This window comes from Zingiber officinale, chromosome 5A (genome assembly GCF_018446385.1).
Source record: "Zingiber officinale cultivar Zhangliang chromosome 5A, Zo_v1.1, whole genome shotgun sequence".
NCBI lineage: Eukaryota > Viridiplantae > Streptophyta > Magnoliopsida > Zingiberales > Zingiberaceae > Zingiber > Zingiber officinale.
The window spans coordinates 146,014,449-146,026,348 of NC_055994.1; the positions used below are offsets into that span (position 1 = coordinate 146,014,449).

General features: G+C 34.4%; 2 protein-coding genes across 3 annotated transcripts; both read right to left on the reverse strand.

The window, feature by feature from the left end:
- Positions 1-1,182: 1,182 nt before the first annotated feature.
- Positions 1,183-2,116, reverse strand: LOC121982268. 2 transcript variants are annotated; one of them, XM_042535257.1, is made up of 3 exons: positions 1,847-2,113; positions 1,649-1,765; positions 1,183-1,565 (listed from the first exon to the last, which is right to left on the reverse strand). In XM_042535257.1, exons 1-3 carry the CDS (start codon positions 1,962-1,964, stop codon positions 1,411-1,413), a joined length of 390 nt encoding a protein of 129 aa, XP_042391191.1. In that variant the 5' UTR covers positions 1,965-2,113; the 3' UTR covers positions 1,183-1,410. The 2 variants fall into 2 exon arrangements, with proteins under 2 accessions (XP_042391191.1, XP_042391189.1); XM_042535255.1 differs by having other exon boundaries at positions 1,183-1,765; positions 1,847-2,116.
- A 6,598-nt stretch (positions 2,117-8,714) lies between these two features.
- Positions 8,715-11,653, reverse strand: LOC121982262 (probable mannitol dehydrogenase). The gene is made up of 5 exons (XM_042535250.1): positions 11,494-11,653; positions 11,302-11,415; positions 10,705-11,218; positions 9,292-9,445; positions 8,715-9,172 (listed from the first exon to the last, which is right to left on the reverse strand). The coding sequence occupies exons 1-5, from the start codon at positions 11,607-11,609 to the stop codon at positions 8,970-8,972; spliced, it is 1,101 nt and encodes a 366-aa protein (XP_042391184.1). The 5' UTR covers positions 11,610-11,653; the 3' UTR covers positions 8,715-8,969.
- Between the last annotated feature and the right edge of the window lie 247 nt (positions 11,654-11,900).

Consider the following 11,900-nt stretch of genomic DNA (forward strand, 5'->3'; position numbering starts at 1 on the left):
TTACCAGTTGAACTCGAATTGAATTATAATTATTTTTATATAGTTTTAATTTAAATATATTTAAATTAAAGTACGAGTAACTCAATTGAATTTCAATTTTAGTCATTCCGAACTATAATTCAATTAATAAATAAAATTTGGAATGAATTGGAGTAAAGCTTGAATTTTATTTCAAATTGAGCACGTGCTCAAATTTTAAAGGGAAAATTGTCTTAAAATTTATGATCACAACTTAAACTTTACATGCGATCTAAAAAAATTTTATTTTCACTCCCTAACCAAACATAATAGATATCAATTTACCTAATAATCACTCATTTTTTATGTAAAAAGTTTAAAATGAAATATAATTCCTCCTAAATTCAGCACATTAAACTAAAATCTAATATATTTTCTATCAAATTGTGTACGACTGTTTAAATGATACAATTGGATAGAAAATATACTAGATTCTCTTTAAATAGTGCTTAATTTGATGGAAAATATACTAGATTATCTTTAAATGATGCTAAATTTAGGAGAAGTTATATTAAGTGGAAAAAATTTGTGCTAAATTCAATAGAAAATATACTTGATTTAAGTTTAATTGTGCTAAATTTAGAAAAAATTATACCTCATTTTGAACTTTTTATACTTAAAAAATGAGGGACAATTAGGTCACGATGTTTGCATATAGGGAATTGAAGCAAACAAAAATATACTAGATTTTCTTTAAATGATGTTAAATTTGATGAAAAATATATTAGATTTTCTTTAAATGGTTCTAAATTTAGGAGAAATTATATTAAATGAGAGAAAAATCATACTATATAAAATATACTCAGAGTAAGTATGTTTGAATATAGGGAGTCGAAGTAAACAAAAATATATTAGATTATCTTTAAATGATATTAAATTTAAGAGAAATTATATTAAATTGAAAAAAAATTATAATTAATTTAATAGAAAATATATTTATTTCAAATTTAAATATGTTAAATTTAAAAGAAATTATATTATATTTTATTTTTTTAATGAAAAATGAGGAGTGTAATAATATCTATTTAAATGAGTTGAAGTAAATAAAACTTTATAAGTAGAGAATGGACATTTCTTTTTCAACACGAACGGTCTACAAAGTTTAAGTTGTGAATTAGAATTTTCAGATAAGTTTTTCAATTTCAAATCTAATTTTAATATCTCATATAATTTTGAAACTCTAATTTAAATATCAATTTTTTCGTACCACTAAGTACTACGCCGCGACCGAAGCACTCCGCCATGAAGCACTCCCTCCTCCACCACTAAGTACACCTCCACGAAGTGCTCCACCACCACGACGGAACCGCACCACGAAGGTCTCCTCCACCACAACGGAGTCGGAGTAGCCGCCGTAGGTGATGGTGCCGTCGACTTCGGTGGCGTTGTAGGTCAAGACCATCCGAGGGCAGGAGTTCTCGAGGTGCCGCTCGGACTCGTGGCAGCTGCGGCAGAAGTTGACCGTGCAGCCCACGCCGGCGTGATCGCCCACCTTGAACCAGCCCACCTTGCCTCCCACCTCGGTGGCAACGCCGACGATCTCGTGACTTCAACACCGACAAATTAAATTCCCCCAATATAATTTCGAAAACAGAGCAAGTCCAAGATCTGGATGCATGAATTAAATTACCCAGGCACGAATCGGGTAGACGGCGTTGTGCCTCTCGTTCCCGATGCAGTGGAGGGCGGAGTGGCAGTTGCCGTAGTACAAGATCTTGATGGTCACATATCGTCCTCCCCATTTTTCCTGTCAAGCATTTCGACGACCACTTCTCAGGCGATCATCCGATCATCTTTCTAAAGAGTGTCATAACAGAATTAGCAGTACCTCCGGGAGAAGTTGAAGGGCGAGAGGACGCCGGAGGTGTCCCTGGCGGGCCATCCGTATGTCGGCGGCAGTGGGCCTCCTCCGGGGAGGTGCTGGAGTTCTTCTTCCCGTTCTCCATAGTTAATTCCTTGACGGATCATTGTTCTATAGCTAGAGTGAGCGCCGAGGTGGTTGAAAAAAAAATAATAATAATAATAATTAAGATAATCTTGCGGCCAATTCAACTCCATAAAATTTTTTACCTCTGTCAGGATAAATCAAGATTAAAAACCTAAAAGCTCCGAGATGGTTGTTAAATGTGGCAAGAAGATAATTCATTCATCCTCAGTGCTTGTTTCAATCTGTTCCTAGATTAACACAAAAAAAAAAATAAATCACAGATGCTATTAGCTATTATTATAGTGGCCAAGATAGAAAAAAGACATAGACGTACCAAATTTTAAACTCATAACTTAATATATGGCAACACACTACCGTATCCGACAAGACTTAGGGGGCGTTTGGTATGAGCATGGAAATGAGAATCAGAATGGGAATCATTGTATTGTGGAATGAGAATGGGTATGAACATGGATATCACTCTTAAAAGCAATGTTTGGTTAGTTGCATACTTTCTATCGGAATAAATTAATATTTCCTTTTTTACCCTTAAAGGAAAATAAGAGAAAAAAATTAGATATGAGAGAAAGATGATTGTGAGAGAAAAATATGATAAAAGAGAATGATGAGAGAGAAAGTGTGATGAGAAAGAATGAAGAAAGAGAAAGTGTGATGAGAGAAAATGAGATAAGAGAGTGTGATAGAAGAGAGCATGATAAGAGAAGATGAGAGATAAAATATGATGTGAGAGAAATTATGATGAGAGAGGATGAAGAGATAGAAAATGTAATGAGAAAAAATGAGAAGAGAGAGAATGTATGATGAGAGAGATTGAGGAGAGAGAAAGTATGATGAGAAAAAAGAGAACAGTGAATGTGATGGGAGAGATTGAGAAGAGAGAAAGTATGATGAGAGAGAAAGTATGTTGAGGAAAAAAAGGAGGGAGTGTGACAAGAGAGATTGAGGAGAGAGAAAGTGTGATGAGAAATAAAAGAGAAAAAAGAGTGATGGGAGAGATTGAGGAGAGAGAAAGTATGATGAGAGAGAAAGTACGATGAAAAAAAGAAGGGAGAAAGTGTGATGGAAGAGATCGAGGAGAGAGAAAGTACGATGAGAGAGAAAGTGTTATAAGAAAAACGAGGAAAGAGAGTGTGATAGGAGAGAGAAAGTATGTGATAAAATGATGTGAGAGAAAATATGATGAGAGAGAACAAGGAGAGAGAAATGATATGAAGAAAAAATAAATAAATAAATTTTGATATTTGATATTAAGGGAGAAAATTTTAGTTTTAGGTTAAGGGTATTTTTGGAATAAGGAAATATTTTGATTGATGAAAATAAGGTAATGACTCATTGAAGGGGAGGTACATGGGAATGAGTCATTACCCAATTTCAAGGATTTATTCCCTTATTTATATTTCTATTCCTATAATCCAAAAATTATCAATAGCAATCAATAATTTCCATTTTCATTCTCCACCCCTATTTTCCTAAACCAAACGCCTTGTTAAAGGTGCTTATTGGAATCGATATAATGTAGCACGAAGGAATCATTGATGGTCGGCCATGGCGAAAGATGCGTCCACTCATAGTATTAACTCCAATTTATCTATAATAATTTTAAAATTATTTACTTTATTAGGTAATTGGTTTCAGAAGGTTAAATTTATGGTCTGTCAAATTCAGAAATTCAAATATGAAAAAATATCATTATCTGAACTGAGTGTGATTATTTTTTATACGGAGTAAAAGGTATCCTTCATCTCCATAAATAAAATCCTATAATATTAAGTATTCCACTATCAATAAAGGGTTGACTACCGACACCATCTCCAAGTGGATGTTGGATTATATAATTAAAATTATATACTTATAGTCTTGAGGATAATTTAATTTTTTATATTTTTAATTTAAAGTTTAGTTTTTTTTGATAATTAACATTTGTATTCTTTATTTTTTGACAATCTTTTTTTTATATTCATCAATAAAAATGACTATTGTTTTTAGCGTCAATTTGTATATATCTCCCTATCATTTATTACGAGTACTTTTCAATTATCTTAGTAACTAATAAAATTTTTTTGTAGGACTCAATTAATCACCTCTACAATTACTCTTCTAAATTAAATATACGATGCTAACTAAAAAGGAAATTATAAAAGAGGGACATCATGAATTTAAATTTTAGAATAAAGTGCTTGTTTGACTGTGAAGTGATTGCTTTCCTTCACGTGCTATGAAAGAATAAATTGTTCGATGCTTATCCTTTGCTTGTTATCTTAGATCTGATCATGGTTCGGAATCGACGGTTCGACAGTTCGAAATCATCAGTTCAACGATTCCAGACAGGTCGATCCTTAACCTTAACCGTCCAAGATGATTACGATTCACAATTCGGTTCACGGTTCGTCACGGTTCAAGATTAATATGTTAAAAAAATTAAAAATTAAACATTAAACAATAAAAAATAGAAATTAAAATTTATTGAAAAAAGAACTTGCACTTATTTAAGTTGCCTACGTATCCCTTCAGGTGAATCAAAGCTCACGTAGTTCTTTTACATTTTTATCCTTTTACATTTTCATTCACTTCCATTTCCTGTTCCTGTCGTATTTGATCCTTCAGTATCAAAATCTTCAACTTCGTCATCTGAAAGTTGCATTCCTTGGATTCTTTTCTCAGCTCTGGTCCAGTAATGCTTGGACTTCCAATGAGTCGGGAGACAAAGTTAATCGTCGTTCATCTAATATGTTGCCGCCGGCACTGAACGTCTGCTCCACAGTAACAGTTGACACTGGACAAGCTAAAATTTCTTTTGCGATCACGGAGAGAACGGGAAAGCTTTGAGCCTTCTGTGACCACCACTTTAAGATATCGAAGTTTTCGCTATCTGCTTCATTAAAATCAAAAGAAGTCGTAAAATAATTCTCAAGTTCCTGTGTGGAACTTGAGGATCCTCGTGGATGTTTTGTCCATTCTTTTAATAAGAGTTGTGCTTTTGTAAGTTTTAAATTACTACTAGTAGTTTGTTGTATTTCAGAAATATTAATTTGTGTTTCATATTTTACATAATATTGATTATAAATATCATATAAATAAATTCTAACATTATATATAATATTAACTGGATCAGGGGAAGAAGAATCTTTAGTTGAAATTAAAGCGTCATAATATAAAGTTAACATTTCTTGTAAAACTTCTAATTTAAATCTAGGATCTAAAGCAAATGCAATTAAATAAATTTCAGGAATTAAATAAAAATATTTTTCTCATTTAGTTTTCATAGCTAAGATGTAAGGAGATAAAGATTCATTATTTATTAGAAAAATTTTCTAAAACTAATTGAGCATTGGGATAATAAATATCGGAAAGTTGTTCGGTTACATCATTAAATACTTTTAAAATTTTACAAATACTACTACAAATATTTCATTGTTGTGAAAATAAATATATATTAGTATTAGTGTTTTGTGCAAAAAATGAACATAATAATTCTTTATATTGAAATGAATCTTGTAATAATTGGTATGTTGAATTCCAACGTATTGGTACATCACGTGGAAATTTTTTAGGTCTTATTCCATTAATTTTACAAAACCTACCTCATTGTTTCATTATAGATGGATGAGACCATAAATAAGAAATTACAATTCTAATTGGTTTAATATAACTTTCTAAAATTTTTAAACCATCTTGAACACATAAATTTAAAACATGACATACACAACGAATATGAAAAAATAAACCTCCAATAATAGGTTGACAAACAAATTTTAGATCGTCTATACAAGCGGTATTAGAACTAGCATTATCTAATGATATTGAAAATATTTTATGAGTTAAACCATATTCTTCTAAAATTAAACATAATAATTGTGTGATATTATGATCATTATGTGATTCATCAAAAACTCTATAAGTTAATAATCTTTTTTGGAGGTTCCAAGAGTTATCGATCCAATGGCAAGACACACCCATATACGAATGTGTTTGCCAATGATCACTCCAAATATCGAAACATAAAGAGACTTTATTATCTAATTTACTAAATTCATCAATTAAATTCTTTTTTCCTTGTTTTACTAATTTTTTAATTGTACGAGTAAGTGTAGTCCTAGGAACACGTTTAGCACATGGATTAAGAGATTCTTTACAAAAATCTTCAAATGTGCATTTAGATCCAAAACTAAAAGAAAGATGTTCTACGGAAACAAATTTAGCTAATGATTCTCTTAATTTATTATCCGAATATAAAAATAAACCGGAATCGGTACTACCGCTAGTTGAAGAAAATCTTGATAATTGTGTTTGAGAACGGTCGAGTCTATATTCCATCGGGTGCTTCGTTTCTACATGTCGTTTCAACGACCCATAGCCTCCGCCGGCTTGGAATTTGTAGGAAGCATTGCAATGCTTAAATTTTACACGCATTTCTCCCGACAGAAGAGTGACCTTCTCAAAATATATGTTTAGTGAAAATAGAAGACTTTAGAGGAGGAAGTTCCCGAACCTTAGAAATAATTACATCGGTACTTCCTTGTGTTTCGGGTGTCGGATTCGGAAGATTCTCGATCTCATTATCGGTAGATTGAATGTTGGGGTCCTCCTCTCGTGGATTCATTATTAGCGTGTAGAGATTAGAGAATACAAAAATGAGATTAAGAGTAGAGAAGATGTGTGTGAAAAATAATGAAATGAGCTCTCTATTTATAGAGTTTTGATAATAATGGACACTAAATCATAGTCATTGATCAAAAAACGATCAAATAATCCTAACGGTTGAAAAACAATACCAAAAAAATCCTCCCAACGGCTATGAACCGCCGGTTAACCGGCGGTTCCAACGGCTGTGAATCGCCGGTTAACTGGCGGTTCAAGCCGTTTAAAAAAAAATAATAAAAAAAAGTTTGCGGCTGAATCGCCGGTTCAACTCGCCGATTAACCGGCGGTTCGCAAGTTTTACAGCCAATGAACGGGAATCGGCCGGACAACTTGTCGGGTCGATTCCAGTTTGACCCGGTGAACCGGGTCAACGGGCAACCTGCCTGTTGACTCGATTACGGGTCTGGGTCGGGTCCGAGCCAAACCCGGCCCGGGGCCGGGTCCGAGCCAAACTCGGCCCGGGGTCGGGTCTGGTTATCTAGCTTTGTTAAGGATCTTCGTCATCAATCATCAGGTCAAGTTTGGAAAAAATAAAATAGAATAAAATAATAATAATAATAAATAACATTTTAAAAAAATTGCAATACTGTGGAAGTATCGTACTAGTGTTGCCACTTTCTTAGGGCTACTAGGAAAGTTTAATCTTACTTGGGGGCGTAAATAAGTTAAGTCGATTTAAGGGGGCGTTTGATTTAGGGGAATATGAGTGGAGAATGAGAATGAGAATTATTGATTACCATTATTAATGTTTGGATTATAAGAATATGAATACAAATAAGGGAATGAATAATTGAAATTGGATAATAACTCATTCTCATGTACCTCTCATTCAATGAGCCATTACCCTATTTTCATTAATCAAAATATTCCTTTATTCCAAAAACACTCTTGACCTAAAACTAAAATTTTCTCCCTAAATATCAAATATCAAAATATATTTATTTATTTTTTTCTTGCATATCACTTCTTTCTCTTTGTTCTCTCTCATCATATTTTCTCTCTCATCCTTTTATCACACACTTTCTCTCTCTTATCACACTCTCTTTCCTCTTTTTTCATTATACTTTCTCTCTCCTCAATCTCTTCCATCGCACTCTCTTCCTTCTTTTTTTTCATCATACTTTCTCTCTCAATCTCTCCTATCACACTCTCTTTTATCTTTTTTTCTCATCACACTTTCGCTCTCATCATACTTTCTCTCTCCTCAATCTCTCTTGTTACACTCCCTCATTTTTTTTCCTCAACACACTTTCTCTCTCACCATATTTTTCTCTCTCCTCAATCTCTCTCATCACACTCTCTCTCCTTATTTGTTCTCATTACATTTCTCTCTCTTCATCCTCTCCTATCATATTGTCTCTCACATCATATTTTCTCTCTCATCTTCTCTCATCATGCTCTCTCCTATCACACTATCTTTTCTCATTTTCTCTCATCACACTTTCTCTCTCTTCATTCTTTCTCATCACACTTTTTCTCTAATCATACTTTCTCTCTCATCATTCTCTTTCATCATATTTTTCTCTCACATTTATCTTTCTCTCACATCTATTTTTTTCTCTTATTTTCCTTTAAGGGTAAAAAAGGAAATTTTGATTTATTTCGATAGAAAATATGCAACTAACCAAATATTACTTTTAAGAGTGATATTCATGCTCATATCCATTCTCATTCCACAATACAATGATTCCTATTCCGATTCCTATTCCTAGGAATGAACCAAATACCCTCTAAATTTTATAATATTTAAAATTATTTGATAAGATAAATGAGTCAATTTAAATCAAGTCTAAAATAATCAAACTCAAATGTTAAAATAATTATTCAAATTTAATTTGATTTATTCAAATATATTCAATTATTTTTTCAGTCGGATTCAAATTTATAATATTTTATTTGATAATGTACGAGTTTTTTTTGCATGTCACAATCGAACTCTGCTTACTTGTATATAATTTTAATTTAAATTTGTTCAAATATCTTGAATCGAATTCGAAGTTAAATCATTTCGAATTATAATTCGATCCTATTAGGATGATTCGAACAATTTGAACTAAACTCGAGTTCAAACGGAATTCGAGCCAAAATTATTAATCAAATTAGAATATTATACGAACTCAAATATTAATATTTCCTTATTATTCAGCTTTGCACCCTTACACTGAGCATATCCATTACTTAATAATAGTCGAGCATTCCATTGCAAATTTAACAGAAAGAAAAAGAAAAGAAAAATAATACAAAGCAGCTCTTGTTTATCCAAGAACTACACAGTCAATAGACTCAATATCTTGTGTTGCAAATAGAAGGTAGAACCATGATACCAAACTCAAATTACTTAGCCACAATCCTTCTCATCTCCTTAAGCAGCGTGCAAGGTGTTCCCGATATCGATAACAAATCGATAGCGGACATCCGTTTTCGCGAGCCTCTCCATGGCTTCATTCACATAATCCATGCTGATAAGTTCGATATCTGCTGCCACGTTGTGCTCCGCGGCAAAATCTATCATCTCCTGTGTCTCCTTAATTCCACCAATGTTGCTCCCTGCCAGACACCTTCCGCCTAAACTCAATCGATCGATCAATCGATCATCAAAGCAACCAGCAAGCAAATAAAGTCAGAATTGATCGATCCTAAAAGTTGAAGACTCGAGAATGCGATATGTTAACGAAGGTGATTACCCCCAATTAAGCAGAAGATAGGGACCTGCAGTGGCTTCTCAGGGGCACCCACCATGACCATTGTTCCATGAGTTTTCAGAAGAGACAGCAGAGGAACGATATCGTGATACGCTGAAACAGTGTTGATTATGCCATCCATGCTCCCCATTGCAGCCTAAAAATGTCCATAGTGACCAATATTAGATATTACACTTCATGCCTTAATCATCACACCGTTCAAAGGAGACGCTCGTAGGCTCAAACAGAACCAGAACGAGAACCAAAACCAATTGGGCTGGTTTATCGGGTCAGTTATGATTTACTTATTGAAGTGCGCATAAATCCTAGTTATTTTTATTTCTTTTCAGTTATAAAATAATATTTTTAGGGTCCAATAAAAAATATCGCTATCATCGAAAAGATGTTTTTCCATTAAAAATTATTAAAATAACAAATTGACTGACACCAATTAATTATGGGTAAATTTGCATGCACTCCCCATAGGTAAACTCAACTTTGCATGCAGTCCCCATCCATGAAAAATTTCCTTTTCACTCCCCAGTCAAACATATTTACCTAATTGCCAATGATATTTTTAGGTACAAAAAGTCCAAAAATCAGTATAAATCCTCTTAAATTCAGTATATTAAATTAGAATCTAGTATATTTTCTATTAAATTGAGTACGATTCTTTTTTTCACCTCAAAATATACTCGTTTTAGTTTAATGTGCTGAATTTAATAGAAAATATACTCGATTTTTAATATAAAGTACTGATTTTAAGAAGAATTATACTCATTTTCGGACTTTTTAACTCAATTTTTGACTTTTTGTACCTAAAAAATATGGGTTAATTTCAATAGAAAATATACTCGATCCTATTATAGAGTACTAGATTATAGTGTAAAGTACTGAATTTAACAAGAATTATACTTATTTTTAGACTTTTTATACCTAAAAAATAAGAGGGACAATTTTGATAGAAAATATACTCGATTTTTAATATAAAGTACTGACTTTAAGAAGAATTATACTCGTTTTCAGACTTTTTGTACTCAATTTTGAACTTTTTGTATCTAAAAAATCTGAGGGGCAATTTAGGTATCAATATTTGCATGAGGGAGTTGAAACAAGTAATACTTTGCATGCAGGGAGTGGAAACAAAGTTTTTTAGGCATGGGGATTGCATGCAAAGTTATGATTATCATTGAGGATTTTTCTCTAATTTACCGATTAATTATCTTGTCACTTATGATCTAAAATCTAAATATTAAAGTGATTTAAACCCTGATTATAAAATAGTATTTTCCTAAAGTCAACTAAAAATATCAATAAAAAAATCAAAAATGATACTTCTAATTATTTATATCACTAAAAAAATGATTTTCTATATTTTTTTTAGAAAAAATGGATGGCTCTGATTAAGCGGATTACCTTCATCTGATCTGGGTCTTTGCTGACCAGGAAAGCGTCGGCGCCCAGTCGCTCGACGGCCTCCTGCTTTTTGCTCGGCGAAGTGCTGATCACCGTCACCTTGGCGCCGAAGGCCTTGCCGAACTTGACGGCGACGTGGCCGAGCCCGCCGAGGCCCACCACTCCGAGGTGCTTCCCGGGGACATCGAACCCGAAGCGCTTCATGGGGCTGTAGACCGTGATGCCGGCGCAGAGCAGCGGCGCGCCGCGGTCGAGCGGCATGCCCGTCGGGAACCGCACCACGAAGTGCTCCTCCACCACGACGGAGTCCGAGTATCCGCCGTAGGTGATGGTGCCGTCGACGTCGGTGGCGTTGTAGGTCAGGACCATCCCGGGGCAGGAGTTCTCGAGGTGCCGCTCGCACTCGTGGCAGCTGCGGCAGGAGTTGACCATGCAGCCCACGCCGGCGTGGTCGCCCACCTTGAACCCGGCCACCTTGCCGCCCACCTCGGTGACGACGCCGACGATCTCGTGACTGCAACACCAACAAATTAAATTCCCCCAATATAATTTCGAAAACAGAGCAAGTCCGAGATCTGGATGCACGAATTAAATCACCCAGGCACGATCGGGTAGATGGCGTTGTGCCACTCGTTCCTGATGCAGTGGAGGTCGGAGTGGCAGATGCCGCAGTACAAGATCTTGATGGTCACATCGTTCTCCCCATTTTTCCTGTCGAGAATTAATTTCGACGATCACTTCTCATCCGATCATCTTCCGGAAGAATATGCATAACACAATTAGCAGTACCTCCGGGAGAAGTTGAAGGGCGAGAGGACGCCGGAGGTGTCTCTGGCGGCCCATCCGAAAGCCGGGCGGCAGTTGGCCCCCTCCGGCGAGGTGTTGGCGTTCTTCCCGTTCTCCATAGCTAATTCCTCGACGGATTGTTCTAGGGCTAGAGAGAGGGCTGAGGTGGTTGTTAAATAAGTTTTTTTTTTAATCCAATATTTATGTGACGGCCGAAGAATCCAATATTCTATGGTAATAATTTGAGAAGGGAAAAAAACTTTCTATTTAGAGAAAAAAAATCTAATTAGAAAAAAAAATCATAAATAATTTAAATTAAATTATAATATTTAGATAATAATTTGACATCTTGATAATTTATGGAGTGGTTTGATCTAAAATTTTTTTTCTGATCATCAAAATAAAGAACA

Excerpts from the sequence above, each read along its gene's own strand:
- LOC121982268 (XM_042535255.1), bottom strand. The coding sequence starts at position 1,964 with ATGGAGAACGGGAAGAAGAACTCCAGCACCTCCCCGGAGGAGGCCCAC. Across the intron at positions 1,766-1,846 it reads CCCTTCAACTTCTCCCGGAG|GAAAAATGGGGAGGACGATA; the intron begins GTACTGCTAATT and ends AATGCTTGACAG.
- LOC121982262 (XM_042535250.1), bottom strand. The coding sequence starts at position 11,609 with ATGGAGAACGGGAAGAACGCCAACACCTCGCCGGAGGGGGCCAACTGC. Across the intron at positions 9,446-10,704 it reads AAGACCCAGATCAGATGAAG|GCTGCAATGGGGAGCATGGA; the intron begins GTAATCCGCTTA and ends GGACATTTTTAG. Across the intron at positions 9,173-9,291 it reads TATCTTCTGCTTAATTGGGG|GCGGAAGGTGTCTGGCAGGG; the intron begins GTAATCACCTTC and ends GATTGAGTTTAG.